This window comes from Phoca vitulina, unplaced genomic scaffold, assembly GCF_004348235.1.
Source record: "Phoca vitulina isolate PV1807 unplaced genomic scaffold, GSC_HSeal_1.0 scaffold12, whole genome shotgun sequence".
NCBI classification, from domain to species: Eukaryota; Metazoa; Chordata; class Mammalia; order Carnivora; family Phocidae; genus Phoca; species Phoca vitulina.
In genome coordinates this window covers 40346855-40365597 of record NW_022589715.1, presented here as the reverse complement: position 1 = coordinate 40365597, position 18743 = coordinate 40346855, and the positions used below count along the sequence as shown (strand labels likewise).

The following is an 18743-nucleotide window of genomic DNA, read 5'->3' as shown; positions in this document are numbered from 1 at the left end:
GATTCTGGTTGATTGCTGGAATGGGCATCAAGGACTGTATATCCTCAAAAAAAAAAAAAAAAAAGATTGTATAGCCTACATTTTAGTTATGTAGCAGTCACATTTAAAACTTGAGTTAATATCTACGAAGGTTAAATTTTGCCTCTAATAAATTATTAGTTCCAGTGGGAAATAGAGTCAGTGGAATTTTCATTTTATTTTATTTTATTTTACCAAGGCAATACAGCAGTTATTCTCTGTATTTGTCTTTTTTAAATTATTATTTCTCAGTAATTTCTTTTTTCTTTTTATTATTGAAGTGTAGCTGACATACAATGTTATATTAGTTTCAGGTGTATATAATGTAGTGATTTGACAACTCTATACATTACTCACTGCACATCACGCTAAGTATAGTTAATCATCTTTCACCATATAACATTATTTATCAGTAACTTTTTTTAATTTTCAACCATATTATTGCTATTACAGTTTTTCTAATTATATATATTTCTATTACTGTCATGTGGCAATACTGAGACAGACCCCAATCCCCCATTCTTTCTGTGTAACTTGATCTGTTTTCTTTCCTATAGGGCGTTGGTTGGTGGAAATATGAATTCTGCTATGGCAAACATGTACATCAATATCATGAGGTATAGAATAGCTTTCTATCATTCTACCACTAGATAGATTCAAGTTTTAAAATTCGTTTATGAAAAAAACGAGGGGGGATGGCATTTTAATTATGAAATGACTTTAATATGAAAATATTCAAAGTGTCTCTGAGTTCTAGAAAATGGAAAACTTGGTTTTAACTAAGTCACTCATCTTAAAGTAACGTTTATTAACTCCTCAGATTCTCGTATTACTGTGTTTCTGGAGGAATAATAGGCTATTGTGACTAACCTCTAGCTTTGACTGAGAAATTAATCATTAAAATTCTTCTTTAAATTAATGAAGTGAATAGTAAGATAGTACGTTATGGCTCGAGGTAGGAAAATAGGGTAAATACAGCAAGTTTCTCAGCTAAAAGAACATACCATATCATCCAAGTTTAAAATCAACTAAGTTTTAAGATTATACACATTGGCTTTTTATTCTTCCTTTTATTTCTAATTTCATAAATCAGATAGCATTTTCTTCTACAACTTGAGCCAAACTGCCTAAATTCTGAACTTCAGCCTTCAATAAATTTATTTGTCATAGTTGTACCTTGTTTGGTAGGGTAAACTGCTAGACGTTGAAGACAAACGTTAATTAATAAATATTCACCTGGCTGTTTTAAACAGCTCTTTTTATTTCCCCAAAGGAATAATATCTAGTAATTTAAAAATACTGTATTTACCCTCTTGAGATGTTATGAGTCAGTCTTAAATTCCAAGACAGATCATACCAGGAAAGATCATCAACTCAACCTTCTACATTTAAATCATTCCAAATTTATGAGGCATCTGTAAACTAGGACATTTTATTTCTCTACTTAAACCTGAGAAATGCCATTTCACTCTTCTTCCCACTTCTTCTTGCTACTATGTAGAGGTTTCATTTATTTTTAATAATATTTATTAATAGAAAAAATATTATCTAAGTACAACCCAGATAATACCCAATGGCTTTTTTTTTAATTAAAGGAATATATTCCAGAAATTTAGAATGAATAGTAAAATTCTCCTCCACCATTGTCCTATTTCCTAAAAGTAATTGCTGTTAACATTTTCTTAGTTAACCGTCCACAAGAAAAAAAAAAAATGCATATACATAAATGTTAGTATAACTAGTAAATGCACTGTTCTGCACTTACTCTTTTCAATTAGTATCTTGGAGATCTTTCCGTGCCAGCAACAGCTGATCTCATTCTTTTCAGCAGGTACAGAGGATTATGTTTATACCCACAATGTATTTAGCCAGATCTCTCCTGACAGACCTTTGAATTATTTCCAGTTTTTGCTGTGATAGCATCTTAGGGAGCATTTATAAATAGTGTTGGTAAACCTTTGCAAGTATATTCATAAGGCACATTTCTAGCAACAGACTTGCTAGGTCAAAATATATGCATACTGAATATTGCCTTCTAGGGACGCCTGGGTGGCTCAGTTGGTTAAGCATCTGCCTTCGGCTCAGGTCATGATCCCAGGGTCCTCAGGCTCCTTGCTCAGCGGGGAGCCTGCTTCTCCCTCTGCCTGCCGCTCCACCTGCTTGTGCTCTCTCTCTCTGACAAATAAATGAATAAAATCTTTTTTCTCTCTTTTTTTTATTAACATATAATGTATTATTTGTTTCAGGGGTACAGGTCTGTGATTTATCAGTCTTACACAATTCACAGCGCTCACCATAGCACATACCCTCCCCAATGTCCATCACCCAGCCACCCCATCCCTCCCACCTCCCTCCACTCTAGCAATCCTCAGTTTGTTTCCTGAGATTAAGAGTCTCTTATGGTTTATCTCCCTCTCTGATTTTGTCATTTCATTTTTGCCTCCCTTCCCGCATGATCCTCTGTCTTGTTTCTCAGATTCCTCATATCAGTGAGATCATGTGATAATTGTCTTTCTCTGATTGACTTATTTCGCTTAGCATAATACCCTCTAGTTCCATCCACGTTGTTGCAAATGGCAAGATTGCATTTAAATAAATAAAATCTTTAAAAATATAGATATAAAAAAAGAACATTGCCTTCCAAAAGGTTGTAAGTCATTCCCATTAACAATGACTTTAAAACACACACACACACACACACACACACACACACACACTGACTTTTTCCCCATACACTTGCCAACACTAGGTTTTATCAGACTCATTTTGCCCAAGGTCATATAACCTAGAAGTTTCTGAGGGACTCTGCTAGGAGCTTTGGGAGATAAACAAATATTAGTAGCTAACAAATAGAATACTCATTGTATACCAGACACTGTTCTAAGTATGCATAATAACTCGATCCTCATAACAACCCTAAGAGGTGACTATTGTTCTTCCAAGGTGAGGAAATAGAAGCAATGATTTAGTAACTTGCCTAAAACCACATAGGTAGTAAATGATGAAACCAGAATGCTAACGCAGGCAGTCTTGCTCCATATCCAGCCTCTTAAACACTTCACTATGCAACTTCAGTCCCTGTCTATCTAGTAACTTACAGTCTGGTGGCTAAAAGAATGTTAAATTGTTGTCTCTTGCCCTGGGCAGTAAGCCCTGCTAACAGCAGTGGCTGTGTCCATTTCATCTACCACTGTAAGGGTTTCTAATTCTACCCAACAGATGTATGCTAGTGCCTAGCAGTGCCTGGCATAAAATATGAAGAAGGAAAGGAAGACAGGAAGGAAGGGAGGGGAGAGGAAAGAAAAGAAGAGAGAAGGAAGGAAGTCCACATATAAGACAGTATAATAGTGTTTAAAAAAATTAACAGAATGGGGAAGGGGGTTTCTGAACAGACATCTTGATACAGAAATAAGCATGGTGTCAAATGAGTGTGTGAATACACGTATGATTTGCAGATTGGCATTTGTAAGAGTAGAAGTAGGATGAAGATAGGCTCAGTGGGTCTGCAGGTAAGAGATGTAGGCCAGAGATTTAATTAAGAATCATGGTAGTGGGGCGCCTGGGTGGCTCAGGTGGTTAAGCATCTGACTCTTGATCTCAGCTCAGGTCTTGATCTCAGGGTTGTGAGTTCAAGCCCCGCATTGGGCTCCATGCTGGGTGTGGAGCCTACTTAAAAAAAAAAGAGAATCAGTAGTATGCAGGCATATCATTTAGGTATGAGAAATTAAACTCATTGGAAATGTAGAGGAAGAGTCTGAAGCCAAGAACATCTCCAGGAAAACAGTGGACAAAACCAATAGATGTAGGGAAGGAAGGAAATAAAAGAGTCAAAGATAACTGCATGTGGAGCTAGCTGACGAGAAAGTAGTTACATTGTTCAGAGAAACAAGGAATAAAGAAGATAATGAGCTCAAATGTCTACTCATCAGGTTTGACTAGCATTGTTTGACTAACATCTAAACACCCATCTGTGGGCGCCTGGTGGCTCAATCGTTACGTGTCTGCCTTCGGCTCAGGTCATGATCCCAGGGTCCTGGGATTGAGCCCCGCATCGGGCTCCCTGCTCCGCGGGAAGCCTGCTTCTCCCTCTCCCACTCCCCCTGCTTATGTTCCCTCTTGCTGTGTCTCTCTCTGTCAAATAAATAAATATAATCTTTAAAAAATAAACACCCATCTGCAGTGTGCAGGTGAAGAGAAGGACTATAACTTATAGGCCATCAGGATAAATGTCTACTTGATGATATCAAGGATTCATCACAAATATTTTTTCCTATATTAGGACAAAGATAGTGGGAAGACCTCTGTGGTTGTGGGTACATGGAACCAAGAAGAGCATATTGAATGGGCTAAAAAGAATACTGCTAGAGCCTATCACCTTCAAGATGATGGCACCCAGTCAGTCAGGTAAAGATTAACCTTATTTGCCTTTGGATCTGATTAGTAGAATATTTAAAACTCAGAATATTGAAAAGCATAAAATTTAAACACTTAAGTAAAATCTCTGGTCAGTTTTTTTCAGGGACATCTTTTAAATTAGTTTTCTTTTCTAAGGTAATAGTTAAGAACACAATTTCTGAAGGTGGTGGCGGGGGCGGGCCTGGATTCAAATGCTGGCTCTTCACTTACCACCTTGGGCAAATTACATAATCTTCTTAAGTCTCACTTTTCTGGTCTACTAGTATTTGCCTCAAAGGACTGTTAGGACACTTAAACAATCATGTATGTAACACATAGTGCGTGGCAACAGCATGCAATAAGTTCTGGCCGCTGCCTTTAAAGCGGTGGTGGTGGCTGGCCTTCGTGACAGACGCTGGCTCACTTGCAGCCAGTAGGTCTGAGGCTGTTAGAAAGCGTTGCCTCTTTCATGTGTCCTCTTTACCTTTTTAAGTTAGTTAATTCTATGTAAATAAACTCTACCATTTCCCTTTGTTACTTTACCTCTATGAGGTTATGATTGAAAATAAACAGTGGCTTTCTGAAAAACTACCTCACAACTTATTTCAGTTATATAGGTGTATCTTGTTACAGCAGAAATAAATTAAGCTCTTATTTTCCAAGAATAACTAAGCTTTAGATTTTCTTGTAGTCCTCTTACCTGGCGAATTTTAAATTATTCATTCTTTCTCTTTCTTGGGTATTAACTTTGTCCTTCCTAGCACAGATGGCATTGAGAGACTTTGTTTTTAGAACGTGCTGACTTCAGGGCGCCTGGTTGGCTCAGTACATAGAGCGTGAGACTCGATCTCAGGGTTGTGAGTTCGAGCCCCACGTTTGGTTAAAAATAAAATCTTAAAAAAAAAAAAAAATAGAATGTGTTGACTTCTTGGGCTGACCAAAATCAAAGTTAGCAAAATTAAGAGATGGGCATTTAAGTATTAGAATATACTAAACAGATGGACTTTTCTTATGTTCATGTATGTTTCATGTGAAAGTAGTTCATGGTATCATGAGCAATAAATATTGAATCACAGGAGCATAAGGCTAGCTAAATTAAAAATATCCTGCTCATTTGGAATTTGTAGGTTAACCTAGGCTGTACTTTTGTATACCTGCATGACAGTATTTTCATGAGTGGAGCTGGCTGGAAGATGGCAAGGAGGGAAAACTGCCACAAAGTAAACAATATACAGGGCTGAGGAAATGGTTCACTTCAGAAGGACTTTTTAAAAAACACTTTAACCTTAACTATTTGTATCCAAATAAATAATATGCAAATTGAAGATTATTCTTATTAATTAAATCATTCCAAAGTATCTCAATTTTATATTCTCCTTATAGAATCTGAAAACCTTTCTCTGTGACATGACCCTAAAAATATTTTATAACTAATGCAAAACTGATCCCTCTAACCATGTTCTCACCCTCCCCGTTACAGTTACCCTGAATTAACGAAGTTTAGGTTAATAAAACGTGTGTGTTTCTCTGGTTTAGGATGGTGTCACATTTTTATGGGAATGGAGATATTTGTGATATAACTGACAAACCAAGACAGGTCACTGTAAAACTAAAGTAAGTTGGACCATCAACTCATGCTTTGTGCTTCTCTTTTATCTGCTTCCAATGGGCAAAAGTTTATATAAATATAAAATATAATTGTGAGTCATTATATTTATGCATAATAATGTGTGGATTAATTTTATATAAAATTATTACTTTATTCTAAAATAGTAAAATTGGGGCATCTGGCTGGCTCAGTCAGTGGAGCATGCGACTCTTGATCTCAAGGTTATGAGTTCAAGCCCCACATTGGTTGTAGAGATTAAAGAAAGAGAGAGAAAGAGAGAAAGAAACTTTAAAAGATATAGAAAGAAAATCGTTTTTAAAAATAAAATAAAATATTGGGGCGCCTCGGTGGCCAACTCTTGGTTTCAGCTCAGGTCGTGATCTCAGGATCATGAGACTGAGCCCCACATCTGGCTCCATCCTTAGGGTGGAGTCTACTTGAGGTTCTCTCCCTCTGCCCCTTCCCCCATTCACTCACATGCTCTCTCTCTCTATAATATCAATAAATTAAAATCTTTAAAAATAAATAAATAAAATATTAAAATTATTTTAATATAATTATATTATTTGTAAGTTATAATGATTTTTAAATTATATTATTTCAGTTATTATATTAAATTATACAGGGCCACTTACATAAGATTTGTATAGCTTAAAAGGAAAACAATTAAAAATACTTTTGTACAGGGCACCTGGGTGGCTCATTTAGTCAAGCGTCTGACTCTTGATTTCAGCTCAGGCCCTGGTCACAGCGTCGTGAGATCAAGGCCCACGTCAGGCTCCAGGCTTAGCTTGGAGTCTGCTTGGGATTCTCTCTCCCTCTCCCTCTGCTCCTTCTCACCCCCCCACCCCGTCCCAACTTATACATGTGCACACGTGCACACGCTCTCCCTCTCTCTCAGTTAATTAATTAAGCCTTTTTAAAAATAAAAATACTTTTGTGTGGTTTGGGCAGTACTTTAAAGTGCTCTCTGTTTCAGGTGTAAAGAATCAGATTCTCCTCATGCTGTTACTGTATATATGCTAGAGCCTCACTCCTGTCAGTATATCCTTGGGGTAAGTAAAAAAATAATACTCAGGGGGCGCCTGGGTGGCTCAGTCGGTTAAGCGTCTGCCTTCGGCTCAGGTCATGATCCCAGGGTCCTGGGATCGAGCCCCACATCGGGCTCCCTGCTCAGCGGGAAGCCTGCTTCTCCCTCTACCTCTCCCCCTGCTTGTGTCCCCTTTCTCGCTGTGTCTCTCTCTCTCAAATAAATAAATAAAAAATCTTTAAAAAAAAATAATACTCAGGAATTCAGTTTGAAAACATGTTTCAATTTTTAGCATTGAGTCTTGAAAAGAGCTTCAGTAATCTCCAAAATTTAATGTAGCCCTCATACTATCTCTGTAAAAGCTAAAATCTTTTTTATTGAGGTACAATTTACAAAAAATAAAATGCAGAGATCTTAAGTGTTGAGTTTGATATATTTTGATAATTTTATATACCCATGGAACTATCACCCAAAACAAGGTATCTATCACTGCAGAAAAATTTTTTATACCCCTTTTATGTCAATACCCCAACCCCCACAGATACCCCTTTCTGCTTTCTGACATCATAGAGTAGTTTTGCCTGTTTTTTGATTCCACATGAATGGGATCATATAGTATATAGTTTTTTATGACTGCCCTCTTTGACTTGGCATGTTTTTCACACTCACCCATGTCACTCCAGTATTTCATTCTCTTTTTATTACTGAATAGTATTCATTTGTATAAGTATACCACACTTGCTTATCCATTCTTCTATATAGACATTTAGGTTGTTTCTCATTTTTTATTATGTGAATAAGGCTGCTATGAACATTTTTTTTTATAAGTCGTTTTGTGATCATGTATTTTCTTTCCTTTGGGTAAGTACCTAGGTGTGGAATTGCTGAATCATAGATTAGATATATGTTTAGCTTTTATCAAATAGTTATCCAAATGGTTGTACCATTTTACATTCCTACCAGTAATATATGAGAGTCCAGTTGCTCTACATCCTCCCCAACGTTTGGTATTGTAAGTCTTTTTTCTTTTAACCACTTCATTTTTTTTTTTAAGATTTTATTTATTTATTTATTTGTTTGTTTGACAGAGAGAGAGGGAACACAAGCAGGGGGAGTGGGAGAGGGAGGAGCAGACTCCCAGCCGAGCAGAGAGCCTGATGCGGGGCTCGATCCCAGGACCCTGGGATCATGACCTGAGCCGAAGGCAGACGCTTAACGACTGAGCCACCCAGGTGCCCCTCTTTTAGCCACTTTAGTCATTTTAGTGTGTGTTTCCCATATGGAAAATGGTGATGAGCACCTTTTCATGTGATGATTCATTCATAGATCTTTGTGAAGTATCTAGCCAAGTTTTTTTTAATGAAAAATTATTCTGACACTGAAACAGTGTTTATTCAGGACTGTTGGCAATAAGTGTGTCAAGACTTTCACAATAGGAGAGAGAGATCCAGCTTAACTTTACATGTGGCAAAGACAGCTGGGGACGTACAGCCAATGAGCAGAAGGTGGCAGGGTTGGGGGTGGCGCAATGGATGGAAAATTACTAAGAGGAGACATCAACTTAACTGACTTGACAGGATTATTGCTGAAGGCAGGCCAGGATGATCAGCTATCAAAGGTGAGAGATGAGGAATTTGATCAGATATGGGATGGATGATTAGTTGTTGAGGCTAAGGGTTCTCTCTACACTGACTTATCAGGATTCTTGCAACAGCTGGACTCAGCAGGCACAAGACAGGGCCCAAGTACAAGAAGAGGCCTAGTTGAAAAGAGGAATTAGGGAACCTGACTTCAGTTTGGTCGAGGAGACTCTGTCATCTGTTAGTCTTTTACCCATTTTTATTGTTGTTGTTTGTCTTCTTATTTCTAGGAGTTCAAATATATTCTGGATATGAGTTATTTTATTTTTTATATTTTTATATTTATCATATCTGGATATGAGTTCTTTAATTTATAGTGCATACTTTTTTTCCTCAATCTGTGGCTTACCTATTTATTTTCCTAATGTCTTTTGATGAGCAAAAGTTTATTTGATAAAGTCTATTTTAATCAGTTTTTCCCTTTTATGGCTAATGCTTTATTTTGTTCTAAGAAATGCTGCCACCCCAAAGTCATGAAAATATTATCCTGTATTTCTATCTAGGAACTTCATGATCCTGCCTTTGGTTATATGATGCCTAGCAGTGGCTTTCTTTGTATGTTTCCTGATCAGAGTTCACAGAGCTTTTTGCATTTATGGGTTGATATTATTCATCAACTTTTGAAAAATTTTACATTTTTGTGAATATACATTTAACAAATTTATACACATGTATTCATACAGAAGAACACTAAATAAAGAAAGTATTCAGTTTAGCAACTTTTTAATGGCTTTATTGTTTTTGTTCTTTAGGTTGAATCTCCAGTGATCTGTAAAATCTTAGATACAGCAGATGAAAATGGACTTCTTTCTCTCCCCAACTAAAGGATAATAAAGTTTGGGGAAAGAAAAGATCATTGACAGTCATGATTTCTGTCTGACCATGCGTCTCACTGTAGAGTTCTCAGCCGTTGAGCCTCATCTGAAGGATCGTATAAAAGGACTCTCAACCACTTTGTGAATATGTATGTGTATATAAGAGGTTATTGATAAACTTCTAAGGCAGATGATAATTGTCTCACTTCTTTCATTTCTGTTGTGTCCCATGAACTGATTGTGTTTTTTGCTTGGATAATGTGATTCCAAAATAAATCTAATCCAAGCAATTTAGAGTCCAGCCTAATGAAATGTCATAATTGTACCTATTGAAAGTTTTTAATAGATTTATTATGTAAATTATAGTATATATAACTAGTTAATGAACTAAAGATAATGAAGAAGGAAACTGATAGGAGGTTGTTTAAATGGGAGACCATGTAAAATATGTAAATTCTAGTGCCTGAAATCCTTTCAACAAATTTTTATTTAGCAACTGCTCTCTACCAGGTGTTAAGCTAGAAACGGCACATGGTAGAGCCTCACAACATTTAAGTTTTCTTCACTTCTGTTAATCTCAAGAAACTCTTACTTGTAATAGGTAGTTTCTCTCTTGGAACTTTTATCTATTTCTTTCTCCTTGATGTGAATGTGTTTTCCCCCAAAGTGTGTACCTGCTGTAGACAGAGATTCCTCTCTCTTGACTTAGAATGGTTTACTCCAACAAAACACACTGTGCTGGCCATTCTTTGTACCTCCCTACTGTATACTACAGATTTTAGTTCTGGACAGTTTTACAGCACAGTATTTATTTTAAAGTGAATAAAATGTTCACAAGCAGTGTTGTCATGTAGTCAATGGTAGATTATTCATTTCTTTTATTTTCTCCATTACCATGTTGCACAGAACATTATCCTGTTGTATTTTGGATGTGCGTATCTAAACAAGGACAGAAAAGTGGCTATAAAATACTTGACTTTTCCTCCTTTTCAGTAGTTCTGGCCAAAGATATTTTAGTTTGAGAAATGGTTAATGCAATTGATTATTTGTAGATTTTAGTATGAAGCAGTGCATTATATAAAGAGCACAGACGTTGCATTCACACCAAAGTCCAGATACTCTCTTTAACTTACTGGCTGTGTGATCCTGCATAGATCATTTAACCATTTTCAGCCTCACCTCCTCTGGTAGAGAGACTACTTACTTTAGAAGGTAGTTGTAGCAGTGCATTAATTTCACTGTAAGTAAAAAGCCTAGGCCCAATACTGGGTACCAGGTTCCCAGTAAGAGTTAGTTTATTTCCTAATATTGCCCTTGTCTCCTATTAATATAATAAGATCAGAGACCAAAGCCATTAAAATTTATTTCTTTAGGGGCGCTGGGTGGCTCAGTCAGTTAAGCGTCCAATTCTTAATTTCAGCTCACATTTTGATCTCAGGGTTATGGGATTGAGCCCCCCCCCCCCACCCCTTCTCGTGTACTCTCTCTCTCTCAAATAAATAAATCTTTAAAAACAAAAGATTCTCTCCCTCTCTCCTCCCCCGTCTTGCACGCTCTCTCTAAACAGAAAAAAAAAATTTCTTTAATAAATTATAAAATCATACTTTTATATCAATGAATTAAGACAAACAGAATTACCCACATTTAGATTTATAGGTATAAGAAGGGAGGGAGTGAGAATTGTGAAAGGTTAGTGCCAGCAGATACTTTTAGAATATTTAGGTCAAATTCTTCTCTTAAAAAGGGGAAGGGGGGAGAGAAAAATCTAAAAAACTGTATTGGATAGTTTACTGCAGAAGATTCTTAAAAACAGAAGTAATTATTTCAAAATAAAAAGTTAAAAAAAATAAGTCAGCTTTCTGTTTGGCTAACAGCTTGAACTTCTTAGAAGGAAGGCCAGCTCTCTCCATCTTCCTTCTAAATCTTGGGTCCCTTACCAGTGGTCTGTGAAATCTCCTTTGAGCTCTGAATTGTGTGCTGCCGCCTCTGCTGTACAGGCTGCCTCTCTTCTGTAGACGAAGCCGAGTTCCTAACAGGGAGGGGAAAGGGCTCAGCTGTAATACGCCTAATGCACTTGGAGAAGTCTGTTAAGGTGGGTGCTGTCCCAGAGCTACCTGATCAGATCCGTTAGGGCAGAGTATATCCTGGATTTTAAATATGCTTCCTGAGTGATCCTCTTTATTTTAAATATATTCTTCCAGTGAGAATCACTAACTTAGGAACTTCATTTCTAACAATTTCACACATTCTAACCCTCCTGATTAGGGTTTCAGGGAAATAACTAGTAACTCATCTTTACAGGAAGATTGGGACACGACTTTTCTTTTTTTAGCTTTACCTGCCTTTCTTCAAGTCACCACTAGATGGGGCCTATGCCCAGCTCTAGTGTATATCCTTAAGTCCTTGCCGAAAGGAACTTTGGCAACAGAGGGCAACAAATTACCTCAGTTACCTGAATAGTAAGCTCTGTGTACAGCCCCTGGTGAACAATACTTCTCGCTCAGTCTGATCTACAAAGGCCTGACCTGATTTCTGACAATTCTTAAACTTCCTAGTACACAATCAGGCCAAATTGTTGACCTAGTAGCACCAAAGATCTAACATAAAAGGGCTTAAGTTAAACAGGAAAATGAAAATCAAGACTTAAATTTTGAATAAATAGGACATGAAATCACAATTTCGAATGAAAATAAAGGGGCGCCTAGGTGGCTTAGTCGTTAAGCGTCTGCCTTCAGCTCAGGTCATGATCCCAGGGTCCTGGGATCGAGCCCCGCATCGGGCTCCCTGCTCGGCTGGAGTCTGTCTGCTTCTCCCTCTGCTGCTCCCCCTACTTGTGTTCCTGCTCTCGCTGTCTCTCTCTCTGTCAAATAAATAAATAAAATCTTCTTATAAAAAAATGAAAATAAAATATCAGCTATCCTAGGATCTGATTTTAAATTCCCTTCCTAGTTTAAGTTGTTGAAGTAAAAGTTTTCAAAATATGTTGCCATGGTGACATGGCTTAAGAGAATATCCATTTCTCCATTTCTTTTTTTCAGTTGTTTCACAGGGGTAGTAGAGGAACCAGGGCCAACTACATACCCAGTGGCACGCTTTGTTTCAGATGCCGGTAGTCTTAAAGTAGGTTGTACAAGCAGGCAAGATGATCCAATGCATTATGGGGAAAAAATACTAGAAATTCTATAAAATTTCATCTGTGAAAAAGGAATTAAGCTTTTTTTATTTAATATTTAAGGGTGAACTTACAGTAGTATAGTCATTCATAAATCAGGTTTTATTTAATAGAACATCAAACGACTCAAGGGAAGGATAAGCATTACATGTGTAGAGGAGGTGATAGAGATACCGTCATTATTTACTTCCACCATATACAGCATTGTCTGTATATTAATGCCTCCATCACCTTTCAGAAAATGGAATTGTCACTTTAAATATTAGCATCAAGACCATGCATTATTAGGTATATAACCAATCAGAATTAAGGTGAGAGGTTAACAGGTTACTTTCACCTGCGCCGTGGCTCTAATCACTGTGGTCCTGGTATCTCACAAGGCTTCTCTAGTAGAAATAACAGGGGTTTTTTTTAATGCTTCTTTGCAGTGTCAGGAAGAATGAGCATGCTTTCCTCACTGGCAGTTAGAAGAAACCACAGTATGAAGACTACTGGAATTCCATTCTTTCTTTAACACTTAGAGAAAATAAAAAAAAATAAAAAAAATAAACTCTGACAATCTCAAAACTCAAAAGAAGAAAGGCAAAATTACTAACAAATGGAATATAGGGCTTATAGTGTTTTGTGTCCATACCTATTTGTAAATTTTTAAGCTAAATTTTAGTCTTTTTTACATTTGAAACAAAAAGTGTTCACCAAAAGCAAGTAAATCTAGCAGAACTTATGGAAATGGTAACCATCTCAACTATGAAAGACACTTATGAGACTGTAAAATAATACTAAACATCTCGTCTAATCACATACAACAGTATGTATTTCAAATCTATTAAATTGCTTTCCGGTACTTTTCAATAGAGTACATTGTACTTTGCCTTGAATTTAAGAAAAAAATACAGTTTCCTGTGGAGCCTGGGTGGCTCAGTCGTTGGGCATCTGCCTTCGGCTCAGGTCATGATCCCAGGGTCCTGGGATCGAGCCCCGCATCGGGCTCCCTGCTCAGTGTGAAGGCCTCTTCTCCCTCTCCCACTCCCCCTACTTGTGTTCCCTCTCTCGCTGTATCTCTCTCTGTCAAATAAATAAATCTTAAAAAAAAAAGAAAGAAAAAATACAGTTTCCTGTATAGTATATAATTTTGATTTTGTAAATCTGTAATATTAAAGGTCAAACTCTCAGGGGAGTGGGAGATCCAGGCTTCCAGCTAAAGAATAAGTCACGGGGATGAAAGGCACAGCATAGGGAATATAGTCAGTGGTGTGATAGCATTGTATGGTGACTGATGATAGCCATGCTTGTGGTGAGCAGAGCATAATGTATAGAGTTGTCAAATCATTATGCTGTGCACATGAGACCAATGCCACATTGTGTGTCAGCTATATTTCAGTTAAAAAACAAAAGTGCGGGACACCTGGGTGGCTCAGTTGGTTAGGCATCTGCCTTCGGCTCAGGTGGTGATCCCAGAGTCCTGCGATCAAGCCCCGCATCGGGCTCCCTGCTCAGCCAGAAGCCTGCTTCTTCCTCTCCCTCTCCCTGCCACTCCCCCTGCTTGTGCTCTCTGTGACAAATAAATAAAATATTTAAAAAAAAAAAAGTGCTCTACCACCAAAAATAAATTTTTTTCAAAAATCCTTGGAAGTCCAGCAACTTAAGGTTTAAAGCCCAATTAGTCAAATCTGCTCTTCTCTCTAAATTCACTCAAAATATAGCCCCAAATAGCAAACTTTGTTAGGTTCTAATAGCTTCCATGTTCTCAATAAAATACTAGTTTGCAAATTAGTCACCAGTGGTCCTTAATAACAGTAAAAGCAAATTTACACATTGAGAATTTTTTTTTTAAGATTTACTTATAGAGAGAGCAAGCACAAGCAGGGGAGGGGCAGAAGGAGAGGGAGAGAGAAAGAACCTCAAGCGGCTTCCCCACTGAGCACAGAGCCCCAATGCAGGGCTGGATCTCACGACCCTGAGATCAGGACACACCAGCCAAAACCAAGAGTCGGACACTAAACCAACTGAGCCATCGAGGTGCCCCATAATTTACTCATTTAAGAATTCTATCAGAGCTCTAAATATTACCCATAGATTTGAAATGTTAATAGCTGGTCAAGGAAATCAGGAGTCATTTTCCCCCTGGATTAGTTTTTTTCGTCGTTTTTTTTTTAAAGATTTTATTTACTTATTTATTTTAGAAAGACAGAGCATGAGCAGGGGGAGGGGCAGAGGGAGAGGGAGAGAATCTCAAGTGGACTCTGCATTGAGCGTGGAACCCAAGAGGGGGCTCATTCTCACGACCCGTGATCATGACCTGAGCTGAAACCAAGAGTCGGTCGCTTAAATGACTGAACCACCCAGGAGCCCCACCCCCTGGATTAGTTTTTGTATTTATAGGTTTTAGTGTTCTTAAGCCATAGTGACAGAAATCATTTGTTGGAAAAGCTTTTGTTAACCACCTCCAAGAAAGCGTTTCACCCCCAAAAAAGCCAGTTGTGAACAATCTTGAGTCTCAGATGATAACTACCCCAGACTCTGCTTTTATAATAAAAATGATAGCTGCCACTTTCTGCACATTGATTAAATATTAGGCACTATGCTAAACACTTCAGACACCTTGTGATCACAACCCTGTGAGGTGGGCTTACTATCTTTAACTCACAGATAAGAACAAAGAGGCTCAAACAGGAAAACTCAACTGCATGTGGCTGAGCCAGCTTTGGAATCAATTCAGAGTCCATGTTTGTAAGTAATATGCTATAGTGCTTTCTATTCACAGAACCAGCTTTTGCCCCGTGAACCTCTCTGTGCCATCACCTCCCACCTGAAGGAACACCCCCAAAGGACTCAGCAAAATCCTAAGCGAAATGATTGATTTTTGTCTTGGTAAAGTATGGTACTCATTTTTTCCCATACAGTATTTTTTTTTTTTTTTTAATCATGGAACACCCACTAACCTCTTTAAGTTAATGCAACCCACAGTCTGGCAAATGGAAACTCACTAGGAAGATTAAAGTGTCACCTTGGGAATTCTGGCTCCGTTAAATGTCATCAAACCCTCCCTTCTCTGATAATCATTTGGTGTTGGTAAACAATGCAAGTGCACTGGCAATTTATCTAGAACCAGATTATATTTATTATATAAATGATAAAAATAATTCCTTCATCTTTTATTTATTGGTAAAGAATATATCTTATTTTTATTCTCAGACCTTTCTCCTCAGACCTTGCATAACACTGACACTCAACTAATATTTGCTGAATGAATGAATGAACACTCATCCTCTCCCTCTCTTACCCACACCTTATAAAATCTTCCCCAACTACAATTCCAAGGAGTTTCCTACAAGCTCTTATTTTTTTGAGTGTTTCGTACTTTGAGGAAAACAGTATTTTCCCCAGTTTTATAATGGTTGAGAAAGAAAAGGGAGAATTAATGACATGTCCCATTTGTAAACCTTTTCACTCAAATTCCGCAACACTCCCTAACAAGAAGACAGTGTCTGTGTCTCTATTTACCCCATTTGTGGACCATGATTGAAGTAAAGTCCCTGATCTCTCAGGTCAAGAAAAGATTTGAATTTTCCACCTCCAACTCCATGAACTATAAAACATTCCAGTTCCAAGGTACTCTGGATTCCTCAAAGAAAGTGTCTAACATTATGATTCTCTGTGAAGAACACAATTCCCAGCCATATCTTTCCTCATTGTAATATTAATAATAAGATCAGTTCTTACCATTTCTTTGGCATACTTTGTTTGTTGCCAAAGACAAATAAACGAGCAAGAAGCTTTCATAAGCTCTTGATAATGTCAGATACGAAATGTGTTGAACCTTAAGCATTGACCCAGGTTATGAAACTTATCCTAGTGCCATAGGCCCAGAAGACAGGCACAAAGCAGTCTTTGTAGGTTGCTCCACTTTTTAAGGTCTATCTGGCATCTGAACAAGCTGCATTTTTCAAAACATCAGGCTTCGCATGAAAATCAAGGTTCCCACACTGGGAGTCGAATGAAAGATATCCCACTCATCAGCATGCTACAAGCAGCTGGAGGTTCAAGAAAGTGTCAAAAGGGCCAACATTCACATAAATGGAACTCAGAGAAACAAACCGAACTTATCGTGGCACCAGCTAAGTGTATTTATAGAGAAGCAAAATTATCTGTTTACTGGAGTAGAGGAGGGAAAATTCATTCATTTCTCCATAAGCGATGAAGTGATATTTTTACTTTGGCAAAATTAATCTCAAAGGCATTGGACCTAGAGAGATTACCTGTGAACTATCTCTTTATGGAAAGCAGGATTTCACTAAATCTGCAATCTTTTTTTTTTTCAAATTGCCATATCCTTTAATAAAGGTAATTGGTATTCTCCCTCCTCTCCCTCCAAGAACCAGTTACCTCTTTTCTCCTTGAACTTCTCTGTGGTTGCTGAAGACTTTCCTTTCATCTTCAATGTCCTCAGGCTGCATAATGAGCCAAAGAATTCCAGCGAGATGAATGCAGGTTGTCTGGCCACTCCTGGGCAGCCAGGGTGGTCCCCTGGGAAAATAGGCCCTCAGAGCTGGTTCCCTGAGGAAACAGTCAGAAATCCTAAATCAAGACCCGTGTCCCCTTTCTTTTTTTTTTAAAAGATTTTATTTATTTATTTATTTGAGAGAGCAAGAATGAGAGAGAGAGAGCACATGAGGGGGGGGAGGGTCAGAGGGAGAAGCAGGCCTCCCTCAGAGCAGGGAGCCCAATGTGGGGCTTGATCCCAGGACCCTGGGATCATGGCCTGAGCCGAAGGCAGACACGTAACAACTGAGCCACCCAGGCGCCCCTAAGACCTGTGTCCCCTTTCATCAGAGTCCTGCTGATAACCACCCTGGGAATGTAGAGAGGGGTATGGAAAAACACCAAACATGGGGAAACTAAGCCAGCCAGATAGAGATTTGGGTTGATTATCACTTCCAGGCTTCAGCCATTCTATCATTATTTGACTCATTCATTCAACAGTTACCCCCTCACAGCTCATCCAGGCCAAGGACTGAAAGGTACTAGGGATACAGTGCTGCACAAAATAGACATAATTTTTGCCCTATTAGTGCTTTATTCTAATGGGAAAACAGCCAGTAAACAATTATACATAACTGTTATGGACTGAATTGTGTCCCCTCCCAGCCCCCCCCAAAAAATCATATCTGAAGCTCTAACTCCCAATGTGACTCTATTTGCAGATAAGGATTTTAAGGAGGTAATTAAGGGCAAATGAGGTCAAAAGGGTGGAGCCCTAATCTGATAGGAATGGTGTCCACATAAGAGGAGGAGACATCCCGAGAGCCCCCGACCCCCAACACTCTCCCTCCCTCCCCCACCCCCTCTCTTTCCCTGCATGCACAGAGAAAGGCCATGTGAGGACACAATGAGAAGGTGATCTCCTACAAACCAGGGCTCACAAGAAATCAACACTGATGGCGTGTTGACCTTGGACTTCGGGCCTCCGGAATTATGAGGAAATAAATTTCTGTTACTTAAGCCACCTAGGCTGTGGTATTTTGTTATGGCAGCACAAGCTGACTCATACAGTAGCATAATGTTGAGTAATGATAAGAAATATGAAAAGAATAAAATATGGCAGAAGGATAGACAGTGATGGAGTGAGAACTCTGTTGAGTATGGCAACTAGGAAAGGCCAGTGGGGAAGACCATTCCAGGCTGAAGTATTTCTGGGGGAATTAATTCCCTGACATGGGAACAAAACTGAGTCATGTGAGAAAGAGCCAGAAAGCTTGTTGCATCCCAAACATATTAGGTAGGGTGCAAGTGAAAGCAAATGGGGACAGAGCGGAAACCAAGGGCCGGATCATTAGGGCCACACAGGTCGAGGCAAGGAGTTCAGATGTTGTTCTAAGCTTCAATCAGGAGAGTGGCAAACATGATTTACCTGCAGTGTCCCTAGTTACAAAGCAAGAAGACTGCAGGAGAGAGAGCCTGGAAGCTGGGAAATGGCTATGAGGCGGGTTTCATACTCCGAGGGAGAAATGATGGGCACATGGGCTAGAGGGGATGGGGATGAAGAGCGAAGAAGTAATTGGAT

The 18743-nt window shown here is 38.4% G+C and overlaps 2 protein-coding genes across 8 annotated transcripts in view; one reads left to right on the top strand and one right to left on the bottom strand.

The window, feature by feature from the left end:
* Positions 1-10345, top strand: part of ERLEC1 (endoplasmic reticulum lectin 1) — a 29745-nt gene extending 19400 nt beyond the window's left edge. For both annotated transcript variants that reach the window (XM_032411007.1, XM_032411006.1), the window contains 5 exons: positions 576-635; positions 4298-4422; positions 5950-6027; positions 7002-7077; positions 9445-10345. In XM_032411007.1, coding sequence (XP_032266898.1) covers positions 576-635; positions 4298-4422; positions 5950-6027; positions 7002-7077; positions 9445-9516 — 411 coding nt within the window. In that variant the 3' untranslated portion in view covers positions 9517-10345. The remainder of the gene's footprint in view (positions 1-575; positions 636-4297; positions 4423-5949; positions 6028-7001; positions 7078-9444) is intronic.
* The window catches only part of LOC116636302 (ankyrin repeat and SOCS box protein 3), a 163960-nt gene that overhangs the window by 133750 nt on the left and 11467 nt on the right, over positions 1-18743 (bottom strand). For 5 of the 6 annotated variants that reach the window (XR_004300317.1, XM_032410994.1, XM_032410991.1 and 2 more), the window contains exon 2: positions 17066-17236. Coding sequence is in view for 5 of the 6 variants with exons in the window: in XM_032410994.1 (XP_032266885.1) it covers positions 17066-17236 (171 nt within the window). In the remaining variant the exon portion in view is untranslated. Of the gene's footprint in view, positions 1-17065; positions 17237-18743 lie in introns of those variants that run through there. The other variant, XM_032411001.1, reaches the window with a different exon arrangement.